The sequence below is a fragment of the Dipteris shenzhenensis genome, chromosome 22 (assembly GCF_047967505.1).
Source record: "Dipteris shenzhenensis isolate YYH24624 ecotype China chromosome 22, Dip_SZ_1.0, whole genome shotgun sequence".
NCBI lineage: Eukaryota > Viridiplantae > Streptophyta > Polypodiopsida > Gleicheniales > Dipteridaceae > Dipteris > Dipteris shenzhenensis.
In genome coordinates this window covers 50995041-51020333 of record NC_141617.1, presented here as the reverse complement: position 1 = coordinate 51020333, position 25293 = coordinate 50995041, and the positions used below count along the sequence as shown (strand labels likewise).

At 44.2% G+C, this 25293-nt stretch overlaps 1 protein-coding gene across 2 annotated transcripts in view; it reads left to right on the top strand.

Annotated features, from left to right (window-relative positions):
- The first annotated feature begins 5455 nt into the window (after window positions 1-5455).
- The window catches only part of LOC147888255 (oxidoreductase, 2OG-Fe(II) oxygenase family protein), a 57905-nt gene continuing 38067 nt past the window's right edge, over window positions 5456-25293 (top strand). For both annotated transcript variants that reach the window (XR_015543105.1, XM_087393442.1), the window contains exons 1-3: window positions 5456-5822; window positions 16883-17031; window positions 17138-17625. Coding sequence is in view for 1 of the 2 variants with exons in the window: in XM_087393442.1 (XP_087249568.1) it covers window positions 5707-5822; window positions 16883-17031; window positions 17138-17625 (753 nt within the window). In the remaining variant the exon portion in view is untranslated. The remainder of the gene's footprint in view (window positions 5823-16882; window positions 17032-17137; window positions 17626-25293) is intronic.

Genomic DNA, 25293 nt, shown 5'->3' with positions numbered 1-25293 from the left:
GAAGGGGATACCTAGAGATGACAACATCTGCACTATATGTAATCTACGTGAGATTGAGTCAGAGGAGCACGTTATGCTTGTTTACTATGTAGATCCAAGGCCGTCACCAATGTATTTTCAGATATTGATTCAAGCCCCTATTTAGCCCCTTGGTCCCTCTGAATCCGAGACATTTAGCGATCTTAATCATGAGGCTATATGCCACAAAGACTAGCTGCTCACAGGACATATAAATGTGATTAGGAGGCTTAGCTAGACTCTACTCAAAGGGTGATCACCAAATTTTTTAACTTGGATAGCACGAACTAGCAACCCTAAAGAAGATGGCACAATCAAGACTTGGAGTGCGAGACACAATAAACCTGCTAGCATGTTGATGCGCATATGAGGATTGGGATCTTTCCTCCATGTTCGCTAGACCAAGGGCACAGCCGATGGGGTGACAGTGGCACTTGTTTGATGGAGAGCTACTGTGAGGAGGCCATAGTAGACCATAAAGGTTGACCAACGTTAACGCTCGATCACAGGTTTCATTCCTCCATAGCATCGATCACCTTGAAGCATCTATCTGCTCAAACCCTCTTATCCATTCTCAACCATATGGTGGGCTTGGTTCCTCAAACCACATATAGAGGACCATCATAGTGATACCACATTACAGATATATCTTTCTTCCCATGGGTTTAAATATTCAATATTCGTATGTGTATTTGTTTGGGGTGCAAATGCCCACTTCGTGGCTCCACCCATTTTGCTCATTGTTTTTTTAAGTCTTATAGACCTTTTGGTCTTTCGAAACTTCTTCCTCTATGTTTCCAATAATGTTATTTGTACAGGCACATGCATGCACATGCATACACATATGAGGATTGACTTCTCTTTGAGCTAGGAATCCCACAAGATTGAAGCTTGAGGTTTTGCCTTGGTACCTCATGGAAGTCGAGTGGTGTATAATGCTCACAACACTAGAGAGACGGAGGTAAGAACAGGGCCTCAATAGAAGAGTTTACCTTACCTTTGTGAAACAAATAGCAAAGGCTTGTCAACTGGATTAACAAGTCAATTCTTTGGTGTGCATATCTTTGGCCACATCAACATTCACCCTACCACTAATTTTGTCCATATCCTCATGGACTTTTGGTACAAAGTCTTGTCCTAAGAACATGCATTCTTGGGGTCAACTTCTTATAGTATCCTTGCTATCAATCTTCTTTTGGGCTCGCACATGCTTGTGTCATCATTCATAGTCGATTTTTATATTTGTTTTTTCTTGCTTTCATCTTTTATGCTACATCCTTATAAGCTGCCTTCCTTTTGCCTTGAAGCCTCCTTCCTTCTGTATCATACTATCCTTCTTGGTGCTTGTGCATGCAGCAATGGTAATGCATACTCCATCATTCTAGTTTGTTTCTTGCTTGTTCCATTCATTTCTTCTTTCTTTCTTGTCTTTATTATTCATTTGTTTACAATAATTAAAGGGTGTGCCTAGAGCTTCTATAATGTGTGGTAATAAAGAAATAAGGACTTGATTTGCATGGTCTATACTACTTCCTTTAGTTTAATGGCTTCTTTCATGTTTCTTTGGGTAACCTTAGCTTAATTGCTCACGAAGTACTATCCTTGGTAGGTGCTTCTTTGTATTCAATCTTTATGAAACCCTTGGCTTTTATCCTTTTTTTATGCCTTCAATTGAGAACTATACTTTTTTTTTTCATTCAATCTTTGTTCACACTCTTGTAGTCTTCCTCCATGTTGGCATTGTTTTGTTGTGAGCATGTAGTGTAGCCCCATGCAAATGGCATTTGGTTGGCCAAAACATTAGAGGCTTTGGATGCACCAAATGGGTGGAGAGGAGGCTTTGCAGAAGTTTTTATTTATTTATTATTTATTAGCATCGCCTCCTTAGAGGGAGTGCTATAGTGGAGTATTGAAACTCTTGTGAATTTCCACCACAAATTTTTGGGATGCCCTCCTTCCATCAATGCTGCCCCAATCGAGGTACCTGAATATGATTGAACCATTGATCGTTGTGCTTAACCCAAGGTGAACCCAATGCCCTTTACAAAATCGTTACGGTAGGCAACCTAAAGGGATGTTTTGGTTTTCTCACACCTCCTTGAGCCACTTGTCATCAATATGGACCCTTGATCTCCATCAATTCCCATTGATCTCACATGACAAAAGCTGTTCACTAAAAGCACCTACGTGCTTTTCAAAGAACTAAACTATATAAATAGAATCTGATGCTTTGAACTTAGGTAAGAAGCTTGTGGTAGTGGGATTGATTGACCATCGATTCTTGCCTATAAGGTTCATGCTCGGACTCATCGTTGAGGATGACATCCATTCCGTTGGTACTTTCAAGCATTGTAGGTTGGCTGAAGGTCAATGTGTTAAGGAAGTTGTACTACTTTATCAGGTGCTATAACATTCGCTGCTAGTTCAAGTGCTCTAATAAGTTGCATCAATTTTTTACTTACTCCTTTTGCAATCGATCCCTTTTCAGATGAAAGGGCTACTAACGAAGGTGGAGATTGCTCAATTGTCTGTGTATGCCTTGCCACTTTGCCACTCGAGGCAATCGCACAGTTTCTTGGCTAGCAATAGCGTCCCATAAGGCCTAAATTGCCGCTCTACGACCAAACGTAAAAATCGTGGGACACCTTATCAAAACCCAGAGGTGGGGATGTTGGAACACTTGACTTGAGGTTTTGGACTATGCGGCGTAGCAGCTTCCACACCTTGTTTGGTGCACCCTATCTCTGAGTCTTCATCCTTCCTAGCCTCTGTAGAGAGATCGGGCTGTACAAAAAATGCACGGTGTAATTTGTCATATCCACACATATTATCTTGAAATACAATTAAGGAGCCCATGATCAACATTCTAACAAGAATGGACTTGATATCGGATCCATCCTTCGGTATGGTGGAAGAACTTTGCACTGGCCTCTTTTTCTTTGATGTGGGCAAGTCGGGGACCTATATTGTTTGTAAAAAATATAAGTGTTGTGATATACGAAGGTACTACCATCAACGACACCGGCTGGAAGGATTCTAACTAGGGGGGTTGGTGTTGGCTAGGTGGCTCTCTTGTGTGCACTAGTGGAGGAGTGGAAAGCATTCACACCCACGTGATCTTGGGCAACCTGCAGAGAAGAACCTCCAAACTCACATTGCAAATTGTGTGATTGGAATTCTCATCTTTTTCATCGAGATGTAGCACAGAGTTTACTTGGATGCCACTGCCATTGTTGGCCTTCGACCCCTTCTCTTGATGCAGGAGACCATTGTCATTGCTCTTTCCTATAGGATTTACAACACGATTTTACTTTGCAAATGATCCAATCAATGTTGTTTTGTGGACGTTGTGCATTCCTCTATGCAAGTGTGCGTTGTTGCTCTCAATAAGGGACAACTGAAAGTTTTGGGGCACTCATTTGAGCGGTCTCTATCTTAGGATACGATGAGATCACAATGATCATAGATCAAGCATTGGAATGAAATTTTAGAATGATGATAAGAGCAAGGTCATTACCTGACACTCCGACTCTTGAATTTCATTCCAATAGGTTCCTGTGCTAGCAAGGGATTTTGACATTGCTACACTTCAATCATCTCGAAATTAAGATGATGAAGCAAGCCTTAATTCAAAAACTGAATCAAGACTCTCGGGACTCGGGAGCTCAATTAGACAATGATTCAAACTTTTGTGCACCACAAGGAGCCGATTATGCGTATATTTGGTCGAAAGCATAGACAATATTAAGTCAGATAGTCGTCGAGGACGTAATGATCGTAGCTTTTACCAGGGACATCTCCAATCCAAGTAAATGGTCAAGCACCATATGCAATCCTACTTCCTTTTACTTGCTTCAACTAGTTCTTGAAAGCATTTTCACACCAACTCAATCGCTCTTGTTGGCAGTCCAGCTGCTGCAAACCTCCGGTGGTGTGTACCTTCACCTACATCGATGATGGAACGGACTAGATCTCACCTGCAAATCGAGGTGCCAATCATTGAAAAGAGGGAAGCCTCATTGGACTTACCATGTGATGCTTTCACGCGAATGCCAGTTAGTAATCTGACATGTCTTACCTTAGAATAAGTCCAACAAGGCAGTGATTTCGGTAAGTAGAAGGTGCATGCTGTGGGGGTGATCGCCTTGGCGGTGCTGAGGAAGGTGAGCGCCATCACAAGACACACCGCAAGCCGTGTATCCAAATCTGATGCACGTGAGGGAGGGTTGCAAATTCTAGCATTTGTGCTTTACTTAATTAAGATTAAAGAAACCTATAATCAAAGGTTTGTAACAACGAATAAAACAAGAGAATCGAGTTGGCTCAGATGGGATCTTCCACCTATATCAGTTGAGCAGCTTGTCAAGCTTGTCATGTGAACTCTTTATCACGTGCCAGCTCTTGATACCCAGAAGGACTCGATACATTTGAAAGTGCAACTAAGACGCATATCTGAATTCCTATAATGCTAAAACTTCCACCAACAAGATTGATCTCATTGTCTTTGCATTGTTTAGGTTGTTCTTAATGATATTTAATTTCAAGTCATTTGACAATGGGAAAGCTATGCAGATTCGAATAGAAACATATCAAATGGGAATCACAAGAAATTCCCTATTGTTAAAAGGTGCTTCTGTAATGGACTTAGGGTGTGGAAAATGCATATTGAGGTGTGAAATATTTGGCTCTTTCATCATGTTTCTTTGGTACTCTAGATAGGTGAAGATTGGGAGAACTGGCCCTGGGCTACTTTCTCACCTTAGTGGTTCCAGTTTCTTTGTAGCAAAGCTGGAGCAAAGAAAGCATTAGCAGCCACTCGTGGTGATTTTACTGGCATACGACTATGATTACGAATATTGACATATAGGTAATATGCCAATATCTTATCCATTCGTGAGACTTATTCTCTGCGCTTATATTCTTGGCGTTATTTCGGCACCTAGGGAAGGGCCCGCCGTTCCCTCGGATTATAACTCTTCGGGGAAGGAAGTGTGCCGCCTCCCCGCCCATACTATGTGTGGCTTTAATAATTATATATTATATATTATCGTGCAAATATTTTTAATTCCTCGTCCATTCAAAATTGCTTCTTTTCAACCTGAATTCTTACAATATTCCTCTCTTTTGATGCATGTTATCAATGCGAGGGAGCAAGAATATCCAAGCTGGATGCAAGATTGAACACCTTTATTCATATGATTGTAGTCCATGTGACAATATTGCATAGATTCCAAGAAGGATCAATTATTGTAATCGCTTTATTTCTTCAGACTTCAGCTTTCAAAATATGGACATTATGAAATCAATAATAAATCACCACCCCTGACATTTGTAGGGAGGATCGGGTCCAAATGGACCGTGTGTCGTGTCTCATGTCCACATACTTACTCATTCGCTTTTTTCCATTAAAAATCCTAGAAAATGCTGATGGAAAGGGTGCCTCCAGCAAATCTAGTTTGCTTTCCAAAAGAGCTTAGGAGGCAACGCCCAAGCGCACTTGTGCAGCCCTAGGCATAAGTGCTGACATGGCCTTTTTCAATGTCTAAAGGCATCTCTCCTGTGGTGTAACCACTGTTGTGGGTACCTCAATCGGAAACCAGCGTCCTGAAAGATCGCCTGCGCATTTTCTCCCCTCAAACGCAGCCCCTCTCGAAACGCTGCTGGTGGCGCCAGCTGCGTCTTCGTAACATGGGTTACGTGGACGCCCAGGCCGGGGATGCCGATCGCACTGCCTTTCGAAGGGCCGAAAAGCGCTACAAGCTCTACAAGCATTCCTCCACATCCACCCGTTCCTCCAGGCTCAAGTGCTTCTCTTCCTTTCCCTGTATTTGTCTGGTGCGAAATCGAGATTCTGAATATGGGTCAATCAATGAAAAATACTTCCTTCCACCTGAAAAGCGCTGAACCATTATATACTTTGTGTATCCTGTGAAATCAAAACTTTAGCTATCTCCACTTAGTCAATGCGAGGAGCATAGCTCTGTTCCTCTTTGTAAAAGGATTTCTATTAGATCGGATGTGACCTTGTTCAAGCAACCCCCTGATCGGACTCGGATTTCTCAATCATGTACTATGGTTTAACTAAACAGAAACATCTGCAGTAATGAGCCATAAACTCAGTGAGTCGATCCTAACTGTCCCGAGGTTGGGGTCTATACCATCCAGAGCCAGGCCGCTCGCTACACCAAGAGCCTTACCCCGCGTGTGAAGGTGATGTCATAGAGAGTCTTGCTCAATGTTTAGTAATCTTGAACCCAAGATACCCCCAATCACATGGCTCTATGGTCGTCTCCATAGTCTTCACCTAACTTGTCCAGCATCATTCCTTTGGTCTTCTTTGAGAAGACTTCAATATCAGCTTCACCTGTCAGGATCAGCTTTCCAGACGAACAAGGTCCACCAATCAATAGAAGGCATCGAATGCTGATACGTAAATTGTGCGTGCTTTGTAAGTTTTCACCCTCCACCCTAACAAACTCTGTGTTCCAATCATGCTACTCCCTAGACCATATAAAACACAGGGAGATGAGGTACCCTTGGTCTTCAACTTCTTGTTGCTTGGTGTCAAAATAGATCAAGTACCTCCCTGAAGTACTTGTCAGCTTACATGTTAGTCTTGGAGCCAACGCTCCAATCGGTGCCCATATTCCGCTAGAATGGCCATCCAATGATGAATACCAGCTCGTCCCCAGCATGCTTTGATAACCTATGCTGTGACCTCATTCACAAAGGATGTGGGAGCTTCCAACATTGCTCAATATCGAACATGAGCATTGTCACCTCGTGTTCTGTATATCCAATCTCAACGGTACTTGCCTCTTTATTTACCACATTAGTAAAGGTTCTCCTTTCTTGGATTTGGTCCTCCTTTTTTTGATCTGCCTATTTCGTTTGGCTAGGCATGTCATAGTAGTTAGCACTCCTTTTTGTTGCTCTCCTCATCAGAAGAGTCACCATCCTCAGAAGCCTCTTGACTTCTCTTCTTGGGCTTGCCTTTCTCTTGCTTGTCCTTACCTTTACCATCGGTGGTAGCATTAAACGCCCTTGCCTGTACCATTGGTGGTAGCCTTGAATGCCTTCTCATTGCTAGGATCCTCACAGTCTTTGCCGTGTGTCCTTTTGGATCAACAAGGAAATAAGATCCTCTAAACTTATAGCTTCGATATCTCTCTAGTTGTAAGGGTTGTCACCGACCCATTTTAGCTTGTAGGCAATTTACTAAGCATGAGGGTTACCAACTAATTATATACTTTTTGAGTTGTGAAGTAATATGTAAAATGACCTCCAATAGCCCCCTTATGGGCTTCATCAAGTGCTGCAACTCATTCATGTGGTAGATTCCATCTTGATAGGATACCATTTGCACCTTGACAAATACAATTGTCCACCTATTAAGCTAAACTTCCAAGCCTTCATAGCTAGTTGCTTGGGAAAAAATTCCTATGAGAGATAGTATAGCATCTCATCATTTTAGTAAAATCAACTACAAACACCTGGTAACTCAGTGGTTACACCTTTATCACCAACTGACATTGGTAATTGTGAGAACCGCTCAACTCCTGCATGTGATTTTTTGGGCTTATGTATAATTTGAAAATTAAATTCTTGAAGCATTTGCATCCACTACTTTCTGACCAACAACAAACTGGTCACCTTCTAGATCCAACTTCAGTTGACAATTGTGTGCACAAGAGTAAACTCACAAACACTCAAATTTGGAACAATGGACAAGAATACAACAATTAAAATCTCTCTTAGATTATTGGTCAAAACATATGCCAAAATAGGCCAAGTTGATGCTTCCATAGAGATCGTCATGTGCAGCAAACCACGACTTATGGATGCTTATTGGAGGGGTCCTTTACTGCTCCTAACTCTGCCGAGCATGCTTGTGGCTGTGTGCTTCTTCAGTGAGCTGCAATAGCCTTAAGCAAGTGCTCAGCGAGTGCCCTACAAGGCCCCAAATGGGCCGTCTATATAGGTTGAGGGGCCTTACTTAAGTCTGTCCCACACAAAACATATCTCTATGGGGCCAAGCCTGTGCGGAGTGTCCTCTTCCGTCTAAGTGCTTTTGAGAGGCCATCCACAAAGCCCATCCATTCTGGGGGGGTTCCTATAGCGTTCAAATTTGAGTGAAAACTTGACTTTCTCCTTTTTGTACAGTGAGTTAGGTATCCAATGTCTCCTCTGGGGTAAGCTTGGTCACGGGTGCTCCAAATGGAGTACGGGTGAGTGGTTTGACATAGTTGTTAAGTTAGGATCCCCATGGAGCCTCCTCTCTCCATAATTTATATCATCAACATCTACGTAGCTAGTCCACGTCATAAGGCTTTCATGTCTATGCTGCTTAAGAAAATAAAGTAGACTGTCCATAGGGTGAGAAGAAAGTAGCTTGTGCTAGGGGCCTTGACCCAAATAAGTTGTTCCCAAGATCCTCTCTTCGTGCAGGCTACAACGGAGCTACCAAGGGTTTGTTATGGCATTCATTGGAGCAGCCCGATCACATTTGAGGAGCTTAGAGCCAAGCTCTTTGAAGAAGAACTTTGAATGAAGAACGATGGCACGGATACTTACAAAGCTGAGTGAGGCAAAGGAAAGTCAACATCTCTAGCAAAGAAGGATGGGCAAGAGGACATATCTTTTGATTCAAAGAGGAAGATGGTTAAGTGCTTCTTTTGCAGTAAGATGGGGCACTATGCCAAGGAATGCAGGAAGAAAGCAGCCAACAAGGATGGCAAGGAGACGCCCAAGGACGAGAGAAAGAGCAGCAGTTACGTTGTCATCAATGAACTATTCCTCTAATCCAAGGAATACCATCGATAGCCATGCGGTAACAAAACGAGAGAATGTTTGGTATGATAATGGTCCACTTGGCACATGACCAACAAGCGGGAATGGTATAGTTCCATCGGACCAGTGGATCCCAAGTCATCAATCACAATTGGCGACAACTCAAAGTGTCTAGTGGAGGGATTAGGTAGTGTTCCCTCCATCATAGAGAAAGGTGAGATTAAGGTACTTAATATGTGCTTCTTGTTCCCAAGATGTGCAAAATCGTCTCTCTGAAAGGTAGAGTTTGATAATTAGGGAGTTCGGATTCTTGATCAACAAAGGAAGGTGAGTGCACGAGAAATCTCTATAAGATAAGGACAACCAAGATTGCACTGAGAGCTTCTTGCATGATAGACAGGAAAGCACCGATTCCACTGTTGAATATGAACACATGGAAGCCTCCAAAGTATTCATTTGGTTCATGGGTGGAATGGAAAGGAAGGAAAGGTTGAGCCACTGCATTTTTAGGAGCAGCCAGAGCGGGGATCTATGAGACTTCCCTAATGGTACATGGAGACACTCGAGGAGTCTAATACATTAGAGCCAGTATCAAGACGACCAAGCCAATGGAGTAGACTTTGCCCTTGACATATAAGAGCTGAAGACATTTGGCGTAGTTGAGGGAGACCCAAATTGGGAGGAATCCATGTCTCCAAATTATAGTTGGGACCTAGTGACCAGGTCTGCAAGGAGGAAGGTTGTAACACCCAATGGGTCTTCAAAGTTCAGTAAAAGTCTGATAGCTCACGTGTTGGATTGCCAGCCCTTGATTGGATCGAGACTCCCGGTTGCACCGTCTGCAACCAGTTGGGCTAGGCACCTTGAGGCTGGAGAGGCAGGGATACACTCAATTGGAAGGGTTAGATTATCAGCCTTTCTAAGTGGGGACCTTGAGGAAGGAGTTTATGTGGAACAGCCTCTAGGGTTTCAGCTTTCAGATGACAAGGTGTGCTGATTCTAGAAGGCACCCTACAAGGCTGCATTGATGAGTACTTCAAATGGATCGGATTGCTCTGAAGTCCTTCAGATGCCAACCTATATCTCTTCTGGGAAGGAGGTCATGCTTATTTTGTATGTTAACGATCTAATCACGAGGAGAAGATCAAGGAGTTTCAGGAACTCTCGAAGAAAGAGTTCATAATGGACATTGGATTACTGCATTACTTTCTAGGATTAGACAAGAACGGCATCTTCATCTCACAGAAGAATTATGCCTAAAGATTTTGGAGGCTTATCAGATGAAAGATTGCAGATCAGCAGCAATGCCAATGGATGTGAATGCATAGCTATAGAAGGAATACTTGGCTCCACTGGTGGACATCAAAGAGTATCAGAGGTTGAGTGGCAGCCTCATTTCTCTCTCCAATACAAGGCTGGACATTAGCTATGCAGTTGGGTTACTCAGTCAGTTTTCATCAGAAGCAAGGAGAATTAATGGCTTCCTATGATTCAAGTTATTGGGTACATTAAGGAAACTCAGGAGTTTGGCATCATTTTCAGCTTAGGAGATATGCTCAGTGGTTTGTGTGTATTAGATTGGGTAGGAGATCTGGACACTCCACGGTCTACTTTTTGGTATTGTTTTATGGTGAAGCCACTCCCACCCTTATTCCATCGCGCATTGGGCCAACTCTGTCTGCACCCGTCAAGCTTTTTCCGTTGAAAGAAATATGTTTTGCTAGAGGACCTTCTTCTGAGCATGTGTAGATTGAGCTCATAGGGGAACTTGGCTCTGAAACCAAATTCCGGGTTTGAGATGAGAGGAGAACACCAAAATGTGGAGTTGTATTGAGAATGCAAGAGTTGTATGTCTTTGATAGCTACCAAAATTAGGATTATATACTCTACATAGGAGACTAACCTTGATGCTAACCCTGGGGGGAAAACCTTCTAACTGGTGGGGAAAAGTGTCCCAAGGGTGTGTTCACACGACACTACTCATAATCTAACATCTTATCTCCAAGCAATCTTCTAGGGTAATGCTATCCTGCATTACACGCATTATAACTGCTCCTCCCCTTAATCAGAGTTGATGATAAATTCTATCTATTTTAAGTGGTGCGTTGCCCTATCAGCTAGATGGTCTAAGCATTTTTTTTGCTTGGATGCTCATTTGGGAGAGACTAAAATTAAATCTTATAGTCTTCACAAGCAGTTGTTGCTTGAATGAAGAGAATCTGGACTACTTTTTGATTCACCTTCTCCTTTAGTGCTATGGCTGAGTTTGCCCTTCACCTCTGCAGTGCTAACAGAAACTCAATACGAAGGCCTTTGTATAAATGGATGAGGAAGTATGTGTGGGTGTGTGGATTTGTGTGTGAGAGCATATGTTATACTATGGTCTACATTCACTGTTTGGCGCTGATGGTGTCCGTGGGAATGTCATAGTAGCTAGTCCCTCCTATGTTGGAGTTTATTGTTTCAACCTTATGAGTAACTGTCATGAAATTGCACTATGTTGTATTTCTAGAGGATGAGTTTCGGCATGTTCCTGAATTCATATCTTTTCATTTAACCAAATATTCTTGAATAGTTATATGCCGTGTAAATTTTTCTTTTGTGTCAAGAATTCTTTGTGGCTCATAATGTTGGATGAATATCAAGTCTATGAGAATCTCCTTTCCAACTAGTATATTACTCCTTCCTCAATTAACATGAAAACTGGATGTACCCTACATCTTAGGCTAGAGCCAACTTATCAGCAAGCTCACCAATCCTCTCAAGTATTGTGAATGGTTCACAATATACCTTGGAGATAACTTTGGATACTCCCCAGTCTTTTTGATTTTAGATGACTCAGGTACTCTCAAATACACTTTCTTGCCACCTTCAAACTCGACTTTCTTTTGTGGGGATGTACATAACTTTTACCTGTGTCTTGAGTCTTTTAATTACTATTTTGGACATGCTTCAACATTGGATGTGAAGTTTTCGTCCAAGTTGCGGCTTGCTGGTATTACGATAATTCTTTCTATCTTAAATGGTGCGCTGCCCTATCAGCTAGATTTAGATTTAGATGCTCGTTTGGGAGGGACTAAAATGAAATCGTTTAGACTTCACAAGCAGTTGTAGATTGAATGAAGAGATTTGGACTACTTTTTGATAAGCCTTCTCCTTTAGTGCTAGCCTTCGTCATGGCTGAGTTTGCCCTTCACCTCCGGAGTGCCGACAGAAACTCAGTACGAAGACTTTGTATAAATGGATGCTCAAGTATGTGTGGGTGTGTGGATTTGTATGTGTGAGAGCATACTTTTATACTATGGTCTACCCCCACTGTTGGGCGCTGATGACGTCAGTGGGGATGTCATAGTAGCTAGTCCCTGCTATGCATGATGGAGTTTATGGTTTTCAATCTTATGAGTGACTATCGTGAGATTGAAACTGCACTATGTTGTGTTTTTAGAGGATGAGTTTGGGAATGTTCTTGGATTGATCTAGGTATATGCTTCTGCCGTATTAGCGGACATGCAAATTTCACCTTGTGAAGTTTTCGTCCAAGTTGTGGCCTGCTGGTATTGCGATAATTCTTTCTATCTTAAATGATGCGTTGCCCTATCAGCTAGATTTAGATTTAGATGCTTGTTTGGGAGAGACTAAAATGAAATCGTTTAGACTTCACAAGCAGTTGTAGCTTGAATGAAGAGATTTGGACTACTTTTTGATTAGCCTTCTCCTTTAGTGCTAGCCTTGGTCATGGCTGAGTTTGCCCTTCACCTCTGGAGTGCCGACAGAAACTCAGTACGAAGACTTTGTATAAATGGATGCTCAAGTATGTGTGGGTGTGTGGATTTGTATGTGAGAGCATACTTTTATACTATGGTCTACCCCCACTATTGGGCACTGACGACATCAGTGGGGATGTCATAGTAGCTAGTCCCTGCTACGCGTGATGGAGTTTATGGTTTTCCATCTTATGAGTGACTATCGTGAGATTGAAACTGCACTATGTTGTGTTTTTAGAGGATGAGTTTGGGAATGTTCCTGGATTCATCTAGGTATATGCTTCTCCGTATTAGCGGGCATGCAAATTTCACCTTGTGAAGTTTTCGTCCAAGTTGCGGCTTGTTGGTATTGCAATAATTCTTTCTATCTTAAATGGTGCGTTGCCCTACGATTTAGATTTAGATTTAGCTGCTCGTTTGGGAGAGACTAAAATGAAATCGTGTAGACTTCACAAGCAGTTTTAGCTTGAATGAAGAGATTTGGACTACTTTTTGATTAGCCTTCTCCTTTAGTGCTAGCCTTCGTCATGGCTGAGTTTGCCCTTCACCTTTGGAGTGCCGACAGAAACTCAGTACGAAGACTTTGTATAAATGGATGCTCAAGTATGTGTGGGTGTGTGGATTTGTATGTGTGAGAGCATACTTTTATACTATGGTCTACCCCCACTGTTGGGCACTGATGACGTCAGTGGGGATGTCATAGTAGCTAGTCCCTGCTATGCGTGATGGAGTTTATGGTTTTCAATCTTATGAGTGACTATCGTGAGATTGAAACTGCACTAGGTTGTGTTTTTAGAGGATGAGTTTGGGAATGTTTCTGGATTGATCTAGGTATATGCTTCTGCCATATTAGCGGACATGAATATTTCACCTTGTGAAGTTTTCGTCCAAGTTGCGGCCTGCTAGTATTGCGATAATTCTTTCTATCTTAAATGGTGCGTTGCCCTATCAGCTAGATTTAGATTTAGATGCTCATTTGGGAGAGACTAAAATGAAATCGTTTAGACTTCACAAGCAGTTGTAGCTTGAATGAAGAGATTTGGACTACTTTTTGATTAGCCTTTTAGTGCTAGCCTTCGTCATGGCTGAGTTTGCCCTTCACTTCCGGAGTGCTGACAGAAACTCAGTACGAAGACTTTGTATGAATGGATGTTCAAGTATGTGTGGGTGTGTGGATTTGTATGTGTGAGAGCATACTTTTATACTATGGTCTACCCCCACTGTTGGGCGCTGATGACGTTAGTGGGGATGTCATAGTAGCTAGTCCCTGCTACGCGTGATGGAGTTTATGGTTTTCCATCTTATGAGTGACTATCGTGAGATTGAAACTGCACTATGTTGTGTTTTTAGAGGATGAGTTTGGGAATGTTCCTGGATTCATCTAGGTATATGCTTCTCCGTATTAGCGGGCATGCAAATTTCACCTTGTGAAGTTTTCGTCCAAGTTGCGGCTTGTTGGTATTGCAATAATTCTTTCTATCTTAAATGGTGCGTTGCCCTACGATTTAGATTTAGATTTAGATGCTCGTTTGGGAGAGACTAAAATGAAATCGTGTAGACTTCACAAGCAGTTTTAGCTTGAATGACGAGATTTGGACTACTTTTTGATTAGCCTTCTCCTTTAGTGCTAGCCTTCGTCATGGCTGAGTTTGCCCTTCACCTTCGGAGTGCTGAGGGAAACTCAGTACAAAGACTTTGTATAAATGGATGCTCAAGTATGTGTGGGGGTGTGGATTTGTATGTGTGAGAGCATACTTTTATACTATGGTCTACCCCCACTGTTGGGTGCTGATGACGTCAGTGGGGATGTCATAGTAGCTAGTCCTTGCTATGCGTGATGGAGTTTATGGTTTTCAATCTTATGAGTGACTATTGTGAGATTGAAATTGCACTATGTTGTGTTTTTAGAGGATGAGTTTGGGAATGTTCCTGGATTCATCTAGGTATATGCTTCTGCCGTATTAGCGGACATGCAAATTTCACCTTGTGAAGTTTTCGTCCAAGTTGCGGCTTGTTGGTTTTGCGATAATTCTTTCTATCTTAAATGGTGCGTTGCCCTATGATTTAGATTTAGATTTAGATGCTCGTTTGGGAGAGACTAAAATGAAATCGTTTAGACTTCATAAGCAGTTGTAGCTTGAATGAAGAGATTTGGACTACTTTTTGATTAGCCTTCTCCTTTAGTGCTAGCCTTCGTCATGGCGGAGTTTGCCCTTCACCTTCGGAGTGTTGACAGAAACTCAGTATGAAGACTTTGTATAAATGGATGCTCAAGTATGTGTGGGGGTGTGGATTTGTATGTGTGAGAGCATACTTTTATACTATGGTCTACCCCCACTGTTGGGCGCTGATGACGTCAGTGGGGATGTCATAGTAGCTAGTCCCTGCTATGCGTGATGGAGTTTATGGTATTCAATCTTATGAGTGACTATCGTGAGATTGAAACTGCACTATGTTGTGTTTTTAGAGGATGAGTTTGGGAATGTTCCTGGATTGATCTAGGTATATGCTTCTGCTGTATTAGCAGACATGCAAATTTCACCTTGTGAAGTTTTCGTCCAAGTTGCGGTTTGTTGGTATTGCGATAATTCTTTCTATCTTAAATGGTGCGTTGCCCTATCAGCTAGATTTAGATTTAGATGCTCGTTTGGGAGAGACTAAAATGAAATTGTTTAGACTTCACAAGCAGTTGTAGCTTGAATGAAGAGATTTGGACTACTTTTTGATCAGCCTTTTAGTGCTAGCCTTCGTCATGGCTGAGTTTGCCCTTCACCTCCGGAGTGCCGACAGAAACTCAGTACGAAGACTTTGTATAAATGGATGCTCAAGTATGTGTGGGTGTGTGGATTTGTATGTGTGAGAGCATACTTTTATACTATAGTCTACCCCCACTGTTGGGCGCTGATGACGTCACTGGGGATGTCATAGTAGCTAGTCCCTGCTATGCATGATGGAGTTTATGGTTTTCAATCTTATGAGTGACTATCGTGAGATTGAAACTGCACTATGTTGTGTTTTTAGAGGATGAGTTTGGGAATGTTCCTGGATTGATCTAGGTATATGCTTCTGTCGTATTGGCGGACATGCAAATTTTACCTTGTGAAGTTTTCGTCCAAGTTGCGGCCTGTTGGTATTGCGATAATTCTTTCTATCTTAAATGGTGCGTTGCCCTATCAGCTAGATTTAGATTTAGATGCTCGTTTAGGAGAGACTAAAATGAATTCGTTTAGACTTCACAAGCAGTTGTAGCTTGAATGAAGAGATTTGGACTACTTTTTGATTAGCCTTCTCCTTTAGTGCTAGCCTTCGTCATGTTTGAGTTTGCCCTTCACCTCCGGAGTGCCGACAGAAACTCAGTACGAAGACTTTGTATAAATGGATGCTCAAGTATGTGTGGGTGTGTGGATTTGTATGTGTGAGAGTGGTCTACCCCCACTGTTGGGCACTGATGACGTCAGTGGGGATGTCGTAGTAGCTAGTCCCTGCTATTGCGTGATGGAGTTTATGGTTTTCAATCTTATGAGTGACTATCGTGAGATTGAAACTGCACTATGTTGTGTTTTTAGAGGATGAGTTTGGGAATGTTCCTGGATTCATCTAGGTATATGCTTCAACATTGGATGCATGTCTTTGATGTAGTCTTTGGCTGCTTGTCTGTTTTCCTTTTCAAGCCCTATAGACAGTGGTGCTGACCCATAGATGAACATGAATGGACTGTAGCCCAATGTTGGATGTTCTGAACTATTATAGGCAAACCTTTGTCCACTAATCTCACAATTTTGCAACAGCGGTCTACTGGCTGGTAAGCTCTAAGTATTAGTGGTACCGTTGGGAAGACATAGTGTCTCGTTATTGTTTATGTGCACCTTCTGAGGTACGCTGGATGCCATATTTAAAAGAAATTAGCTGTTTTTTTGGAACTCATCTGTCTTTACAAAGGTTTTCTTTTATTTTGACTCTCTCTCTCTCTCTCTCTCTCTGTGCCTCTCTCTTTCTCTTCAAGCGACGGTTCAGGTGCCCTTTCGAGCCTTCAAATTGTGGGGTGTGTAACCTTTGTCTCATATACACTCCTACTCACATGCACGTGTATCGTGCTTATTGTTGATGAAGTTCCTGACGCTTCAATATGCACCCTCACATTCTTTCATTGGCATCTTTATAATGAAACTTGTATTTGCTATTGTTGTTTAGGAATCACCTTATCTATTTTCTCCTTTCATTTGAGCTATGATGTTCATAGGATTGTTATTGTCTTTAAGCTCTTTTTTTTTTTGGCAAAAGGTGAGTAATCCAAATTTGTCTCTTCTCAGGGAAATGGTGCCTCCAACAGATCTGTCTCAGGTTTTAGATTTTCGTAAGGTTAGCAGGCTCGCAAGTCATGGGAGTATTTGCAAGAATGACATAGTGAGGGTCGAGGACAAGTTTGATTGGCCAGTCTTCACGTTGGAGGGGCATCCTGGTATCCCGTGGCTGTCAATGTTTTAAGACGTAACTTTGTTGAGGTAGGCCAAGTTCCAGCGCTTCCTTGTATTTAATTTTTATGCCCTTCTTTGCTTTGTATGCAGGTTTCTACTTCATTCCAGAAGCTGTAACTGTGGAGGAGCAGATGCATTGGATTAGAGAGAGTCTGACAAATTTTCCTCAGCCCCCAAATCGCACCAATCACACTGCTTTTTATGGGCATATATATGATTTGTGGAATAGAGCTCAAAATGAGGAAATGCTTCAGTCAACAGGTGACAGGAATGACAGTCAAGGTACACGGGTGTTAAGTCGCGAGGAGGATTTTGTTTCAACTGTAGATTTGGCGGAGCTGGATGAAAGATTGCTTGCTTCAGTGCGTCTTACATCAGCACATGATGCAGTGAAAGATAGCAGGTCAATTAGTGATGGGAAAGAAAGCAGAAGTTGTGAAAGGTTGCAATGCAAGAGGTTTGTAAATGAGAAAGATCTGGCCAAGAACAGCTCAGTGCTGTCAAAGATGGTGTCCACCAAAACTCTTCTCTACAAATTGCGTTGGGCTACACTCGGGTTGCAATTTGATTGGTCAAAGGTAGTTCCGGACTTCCATATCATGTGAAATCTCAAGGTCTTAACGTTTCTTCATGACAACTTTTCGACACAACTTTCTTGCGATTCTATACTCGTGGTGCGTAAGCCTCTGCTTGGATAATGATAGTGATAACGGGCGGTGTTCACCACTTGCCCCACCTGTAAGCCTCGGGAACATTGTACCTGCACAAGATGGGGGATCCGATGAGCTGTCATGTGGGCATGAGAGGGAGATGCCACATGGGCAGATCTGGATGGAACAGAGCATCCAAGATGGTTGCTATGTAGTCAGCTCATAGGCCGATCCTGTCAACGTTGCACATTGCGGAAGCATAAACTTGAGAGAATACGATAGATAGAGAGAGCGACACAGAATGAGGCAAGATAACTTTGTTCATAGCATGGAAAACCGTGCCAACCAGAGGTGTGCATGAGGATGAAATGGAGCACCTAAAGAGTGGCAAGGGAATCCTATTTAAAGGGGAAACCCAGTCAGCAAACCCACCGAACAGGTCTGTGACCAGGCCGACTTAACCTGACCCAGATCTGACTGGGTTTGACCCGACCTGGTCAGGTTGGTCGACCCGACCATGGTCCGTGTCCTGGGTTGGCCTTAATTTGGCCATTATCTGGCCTGGTCTTTGGCCCCTACAGTGGCCTATACTAGGCCGTAAATAGCCTCTATTAGGCCTGCTAACTCCCCTTGACTATACCTCTCTCTGGGTGGGCACACGCACATAGAAGCCCTCACTCACCACACATGAGATGCGATGTATTCTAACAGACCCATTGGCAGAATCTACAAGAACTGACATGGCTGTATATAAGGCATCATGGAAGCGTACATGGTGCAGCAATTGGGGCTGATAATGGGCCCTTGTTAAGAGCTGGTAAAGGCCCTCTGTTAGGGCATATATACAGGGTAAAAGGAGCCTTGGATGGGGCGAGAATAGGCACTGGGCCTTGTCTAGATTTGGAGGATGCCGGCTGGGACTGGTTGGGCTATCAAAGCAGCCAGGTTGGCCAGCCCACAAATTGGGTCGGCCTAGGATGGTCAGCAGCTGAACCCTAAGTAGGGTCCGCAGATGGAGGGTCAGTCGGCTAGTTCTGGTCGGCTGAACCCTAGGCCCTAGTTGGCTATTTCGGGGGCATCTAGCCCTATATAAGCCGATCCATTTGGGTCATTCAGCAGTAGCCTAAAGAGCTCCCACTTGCAGAATGTCAATGAAGCTCATTGAGGAGCACACAACCTCTCCTTGCTCACATACACTCACACGTGCAGGGCCTTCACACCCAAGAAGAGGAGTCAATCTAAAGTATCAAGGAGAGTGGTCATATTGAAATGTTTGCATGGCCGCTAGGAGGGTATGTGATATGATTTTGGATGTACAAAGAGGCACAAGGCCACTACTTTGTTATGCACACTCTGACATTTATTATGCGCCATGTCATTTTCATGTTTGTGAATTGTTGCAGTTCTGTTATATCATGATGGGACTCTGGTTGAATTTGGTTAGGGATTTGAGTTTAGTCTAATTGAGAATCGGGCAACAACGTGACGTTAAGACTAGGGCTAGTGTTGGATGAGGTCTGGATCCCTTGGGTGGCAATGTAAGTACAGCCGCATTGTTCATGGTTTATGTTCACAACAGATATGTACAGCTGGCAGTGAAATTCTATGGATCTTTTAAGTGAAAGAAGCAGTATTTCCTGATTCTAATCAGGTTATATACAGGCTGATACTATTAGATGCATGAAAAATGAAGGATACTTTTCATGTCAGCAATTGGGCTTACAAAGGACAACCTTCTTCAGAACCTTTATTTGAAGAAGAAACAAAACTTGAAGGTGCAATAGAGCTGTTGGTATCTAAAGGAAGTTTATTTTCTCAAGAGAAGGGTACCTGCAAAAAAGAAGAATGGAGTGAGAATGCAATATTTGCTGAAGTTAAAGAACCTTCTAGCATTAGATGCTTAGTGGATGGAAGAGAGTTTATTTGATGAGTATCCATATATATTGGAGTGTAGCGGGAGATAGACTATCCTCACTCTCTCTCCTGCTCAATATTAATTGCAACTGCAAGATGATGCACTCAATGCACAAAGTGATGCTGTGGATGTGAGTGAGAGAATCAGAGGGAGAGAATTTAGTGGATCTCTGAAGAGGAAATAGATACAACTGAATTATGAATGCCCAAAGGGCTGCATACAACTGTATGAAGGGGCTGAAACCCTGACTGCAAAACTGGAAGACTAGACTACCTAGAGGAGGTGAATCCTCACTAGATCCCCGAAGAGGCTGAGGCGACCCTGCTGGTCTGCTGCAGGGAGGCCTAGGTGCTGCTTCACTGAAGGCTGGAAGGCCTGAGGTGGGATGAGAAATGAAGGCCAAGGGGCTGCCTTTTATTGGCCCCCTTGGGCCTCAAAACTGACTGACCAGCATGGCCGACCCTACTGCTGCCCACCGACTGGGCTGTCGTTGATGACTGGCTGCTGATGTGGCACCGACCAGTCCACGTGGCAGCCGATTGGCTGCTGACGTGGTGCCTTTGCTACGCGGGCTGCTGCTGAGCTGGCTGCCTGCGTGGCAGTCCAGTATGGCCAGGGGTTGTGGATGCCCGTGACATCCCCTTCTGCTGAAACTCGAACTAGGGTAGAGAGAAAGCCGCCTTGTAGTTTGCAAGGAGGTCTAGATAGCCTGCGAAAAAATCTTCCTCCACCCATGGTGCTTCGTGGGAGCCCCTATGCTTGAACTTGAAGGTTGTACAAACGTTGTCGATTGCCTGTTCCTCTTTTGAACCGATGAAGTAAAATCTACTCTGGTTCCACGATCTTGGCCTCATCAACAACTTCAGGCTGCTCCACATCTGGTACTGTGGCTAGTGCCGGACCCACATATGGTTTGAGCGAGGACACATGAAATACTGGGTGCATGGTCCATGTTGAAGGTAACTGCAACTTCATGGCCACATCGTTCACCACCTTGACGATTGGAAAGGGTCCAAAACTTCGATAAGAAAGCTTTGGGCACTTCCTTCCAATCTGCTTGAGACGTTTCTTCATGATCCGCAGATAAACCCACTGCCCTTCCTTGTAACTTACGTCATGTTTGTGCTTGTTTGCTTGCGTTCGGTAGGTCTCCTGGGCTTTGGCAATGCGGTCTTTTATGGACTCCATGATCTGCTCATAGGTCTCAGTGAGGCGATTGGCTTCGTATACCTTCTCGGATGTCTTGGTGAGAAGGGACTTGAACTTCTTGTCGAAAGTTGCCTCATAGGGAGTCCGACCCACGCTGGAAGAATGGGTGTCGTTCAGGATCCCTTGAACTAGGGGTAAGTATTGTTCCCAGTGGGACTAAGCATCCGCAACGTAGCATTTTTGAATATAAAAAATGCTAACTTGTAGACTGTTGGAATGGTCACCTCCCCATCTGTAAGCCCCCATATGAGGAGAGCATGGGGGAGGTAGACTTGGAGATAATGGGGCTGCCACATGGGCAGCATATGAGCTGTCATGTGGACAGCACAAGAGACCTTGTACAGGAGAGATGGCGGGGGCATGAAGCCCTGGATCTGACCTGGCAAGACGGAATTGCAGAGCAGGTGTACGGACTGCAGCAGGGCCCTATGAAGGGCACGATGACATCAGCAAGGTGTATGGAACTGTACGGGCAGGACATGGAGCCGGCAAAGGGCTGCAGCATGGCGGGATCGGTGGGCAGGCTGATGGGCCTGCAACAGGCCTTATACGTGGCGCAATATGATGGGGCAGGGATCACCTTGGATGAGTTTTTAGAGGATGTTCTTGGATTCATCTAGGTATATATCACCTTGGATGAGCCAAGTGACAAGGCTGGTTGGGGCTGGTTGAGCCAGCCAACGAGGCCTTGGAAAGGCTGGTCAAAAGGGCTGGGCCCTGCACAATAAACAAAGGGCTCTTGCCCTGGTTTTGAGCCCCAGGAGGGGCTAGGAAAGTCGGCCAAGGAGGGAGCAGAAAACCGACCAGCAGTCGGCCATTTTGGGCATGCTGGGTGGGGCCAAATATCAGCCCTCTGGGCCTATATAAGGAGGACATTCAGCCCTCAGTTATTATCCAGCCTAGCAGCTTTGGGAGGAGCAGCATATCCACCATCCTTGGGCCTTTACACAGGAAGTGAAGGAGAGAGGTCTTGCTGCAGACTTAGCTCCAGGGAGAGGCTGAACCTAGACTGTCTTCTAGGGCAGAAGGTTGCTGAGATCACATTCCTTGGAGCAGCCCTTAGGACAGCAGACAGGAGCAGCAAAGGGGGAGCCTTAGGCCTACATTCAGGAGGACAAGGTGACCTAGGAGAAGGTGCAGACTGAGCTAGAGTGGCAGCCCACCTAGGCTGGCTTGCACATCTATGCACATAAGAAGTTTGTGATTCCACACCCCACATCACATTGTGTGAGCTCCTTTGCATTACTATCAGTCTTCCGCTGTGCGTACCCTCTGTTGGGAAAATTTCTAACATAGACTTCTGTCTCGTCATCTGACTGCAGATGAAAACTGCTGGAGAAACTGAGCTTGGTACCAAAGTTGTTGAACAGGGCCCTCCAAAAATGACTGGTAAACTTGGAATCCCTGTCGGACACAACGATGCGGGGCATGCCACACATTGGATACCATCATCTGAGAAATAAACGAGCAGTGTCCTGTCTGTTGATGGTACCTTTGCATGGAATAAGCATGACAAACTTGCTAAACCGGTCCAGTGGTCAGGCACATGTTGTTTCTGGTACCAATAGTTGGTGGAAGGTCTCTAACAAAATCCATGCTAATCTGCTCAAAGGGTTGGTTCGGAATCTCGAGGGGTTGGAGTAATCCTGGTAGCTTCCTGTGAGATAGCTTCACTTGTTGGCACACCTGGCAATGAGACACATATTGATGAACATCACTGCGTAAATGAGGCCAGAAAAACTTGCACTCTATCTTCTCGAGAGTGCCTCTGTGTCCGCCTGCTAGAGAATCGTGCATATCATGGAGTATGGTAGCACGGTATGAGGGCAACACACAAAGTCGTCCTTTGAAGAATAACCACCCGTCATGTATAGCATAGTCGCCTGGGCGTTCGTCAAGCATGACTTTGCATCTGTTTGGTACTGGTTGTGCATCTCTTCGATAGAAGACTCCTGGACTATGGAAATAGAGGTGACCATTCCTCCTCTTCTGCTAAGAGCATCTGCCACAACATTCTTTGATCCGGGTTGATACTCGATCATGTCGCCAAATTGCTGAAAAGTCTGGCTCCATCTGGTTTGTCGATCGGACAACTGAGCGACAGGCATGGTCTGAAGCCACTGCAAGGCCTGATGATCTGTGCGAATTGTGAAATCCTGACCATAGAGAAAGTGTTTCCATGTTTTGAGGGCATGGATGATTGCACATAACTCCTTGTCTCATAGACTGAGTATATGGTCTGTGTTGGAAGCAACTTGCGTCCCTCGAATGCGATGGGGTGACCGTTCTTCTCCAGAACCACTCCAATGGCATAGTCACTGGCATTAGTCCGTACATTGAAGGGTTGATTCCATTGTGTGGCGTGCCAATGCTAGGCACGGTGTTGCAGTAACTGCCTCCTTCAACTCGGCGAAGGATAAAAGAGCTGTTGGAGTAAAAGTGATAGGTTGTTTCCTGGCTTTTACTCCCTGTAAAAGATCGGTGATGGGAATTGCAATTTTTGCCAAATCCTTGATATGCTTCCGGTAGGCCTGGCAAATGCCCATAAACATCCGAATCTCCTGTGCTATGGTAGGCACCTCCCACTCCACAACATCCTTCACCTTGGCTAGATTCATGTGAACACTTGTCAGAGTGATGATGTAGCCCAAGTAATGTACCTCCTCCAAGAAAAAATTGCTTTTCTTAGCGTTGATGTACAACTGGTTGTCCTTCAGAAGTTGAAGAACCTGCTGAACGTGCCTCACATGCTGTGCTGGATCCTTTGAGAAAATCAAAATGTCGTTGAGAAACACAAAGACACTCTTACCGATCAATGGTTTGAAGATTCGAAGTATCATACGGTTGAAGGATGCGGGTGCCCCTGTGAGACCAAAGGGTATCACCACAATCTCATGCTGGGATTTCTCTGTGCGGAATGTCGTCTTCTCAATATCCGGTTCATGAATCCGGATCTGATGGTATCCACTCTTCAGATCAATTTTTGAGAACATCTTGGCTCCGTTAAGGCGCTCCAAGATGTAGTCGATCCTTGGCATGAGGACCCTGCTCTTGATGGTCAGCTTGTTCAGTGCGTGGTAATCCACAGACATCCGAGCTGGATTGTCCTTCTTGACAAAGAGGATCGGATCTACATACGGTGAGTTACTGGGGCGGATGAAGCCACTACGTAACAACTCCTCTAATTGCTGCTCAAGCTCCTTCTCCATTGTCTTGCTGAGACGGTAAGGATGCTTGCTGGGAGGTGATGAAACAGGCAAAAGCTCAATACAATGGGCCTCTGGCTGGCTGGGTGGTAAGATTGGAGGCAAGCTTGATGTGAGGAAAATGTCCTGGTACTGTTGAAGCAAAGATTCCTGCTCGTGGGTCTTGACTGGAACTTCTGTATTGGTCGCGTTGACATAGAAAATGTATGATTCTCCTCCCTTGTGAATCTCGTGTGCCATCTGGATTGCGAAAATCAAAGGGCGAGGGAAAGTGTCTTTAAGCCAAGCGATGAACTTACCCTTGTGGTCTGCAATTTTGAGGTCCAAACCCTGGTTCTAATAGTCTATGCGAACTTCGAACTGGTGCCACCATCGGGCTCCCAAGATGATGTCCGTTGCTTGAGTTGGTGCAACCCTAAAAGTACGGGTGTCTGCCCATTCTCTTATCTTTAGAGTGGCACCTGAGGCCACCTTGTTGCTCTCCACTTGCTGTCCTATGAATGCCCCATTTAGGGCGATGGTATCAGATGGGGTGAGAGTCAACTTGGCTCGCTGAGTAGCTTTGGTAGAAATGATGTCCTCAGAACCTTGAATCTGCGAGGATGAGGACTTTCTGGCCGCCGATCTGTCTGTAGAACTAGAACATGGTGGGAAACTGGTGAAGTTGCCCTTCTGCTGATATTCTTCAATCTCCTCTATAATCCCTGAGCTTGTCTTGGAGTCAAAGCTGTAGAAGAACCATTGGACATGGATCCATTGGCTTGCTGCTTTTTGAAATGCAGGCAATCCTGCTTTTTGTGCCCTTGCTCATGGCAAAGAAGCAGCGGTTCTCTTTGGCATAGGTCGTTCGGGTGGCTGCATCCAAGTACCCTCCATAGCGGTTGCTGTCTTTTGTTGGCCAGTTCTTCTGTTGGCCCGTGCTGGCCTTCTTTCCTCCATCTATGGCGGAGGACTCCGGGTGCTTCTTATTGTTGAACTACTTGAGTCCTTGACCCTTGTGCATGAGCTCAAAGTTCTAAGCAAGCTCGTATGCACACTCATAGTCCTGTGGCCGAAAACTACGGACGTACCACTGGATGTCATCGCAGCCCATGAAGGAATTTGCTCAGCTTCTGATTCTCCTTTAGCTGCAACTGTACGAACACTTGCGTGAATTTGTTGGCATAGTGATTCAGTGACTCGGTGTCCCCTTGGCATAGCTCGTAGAATTGACTCTGGAGCCTGTCCAGGTACTACGGTGGCAGGAATTGTTATCGAAGATCTTTC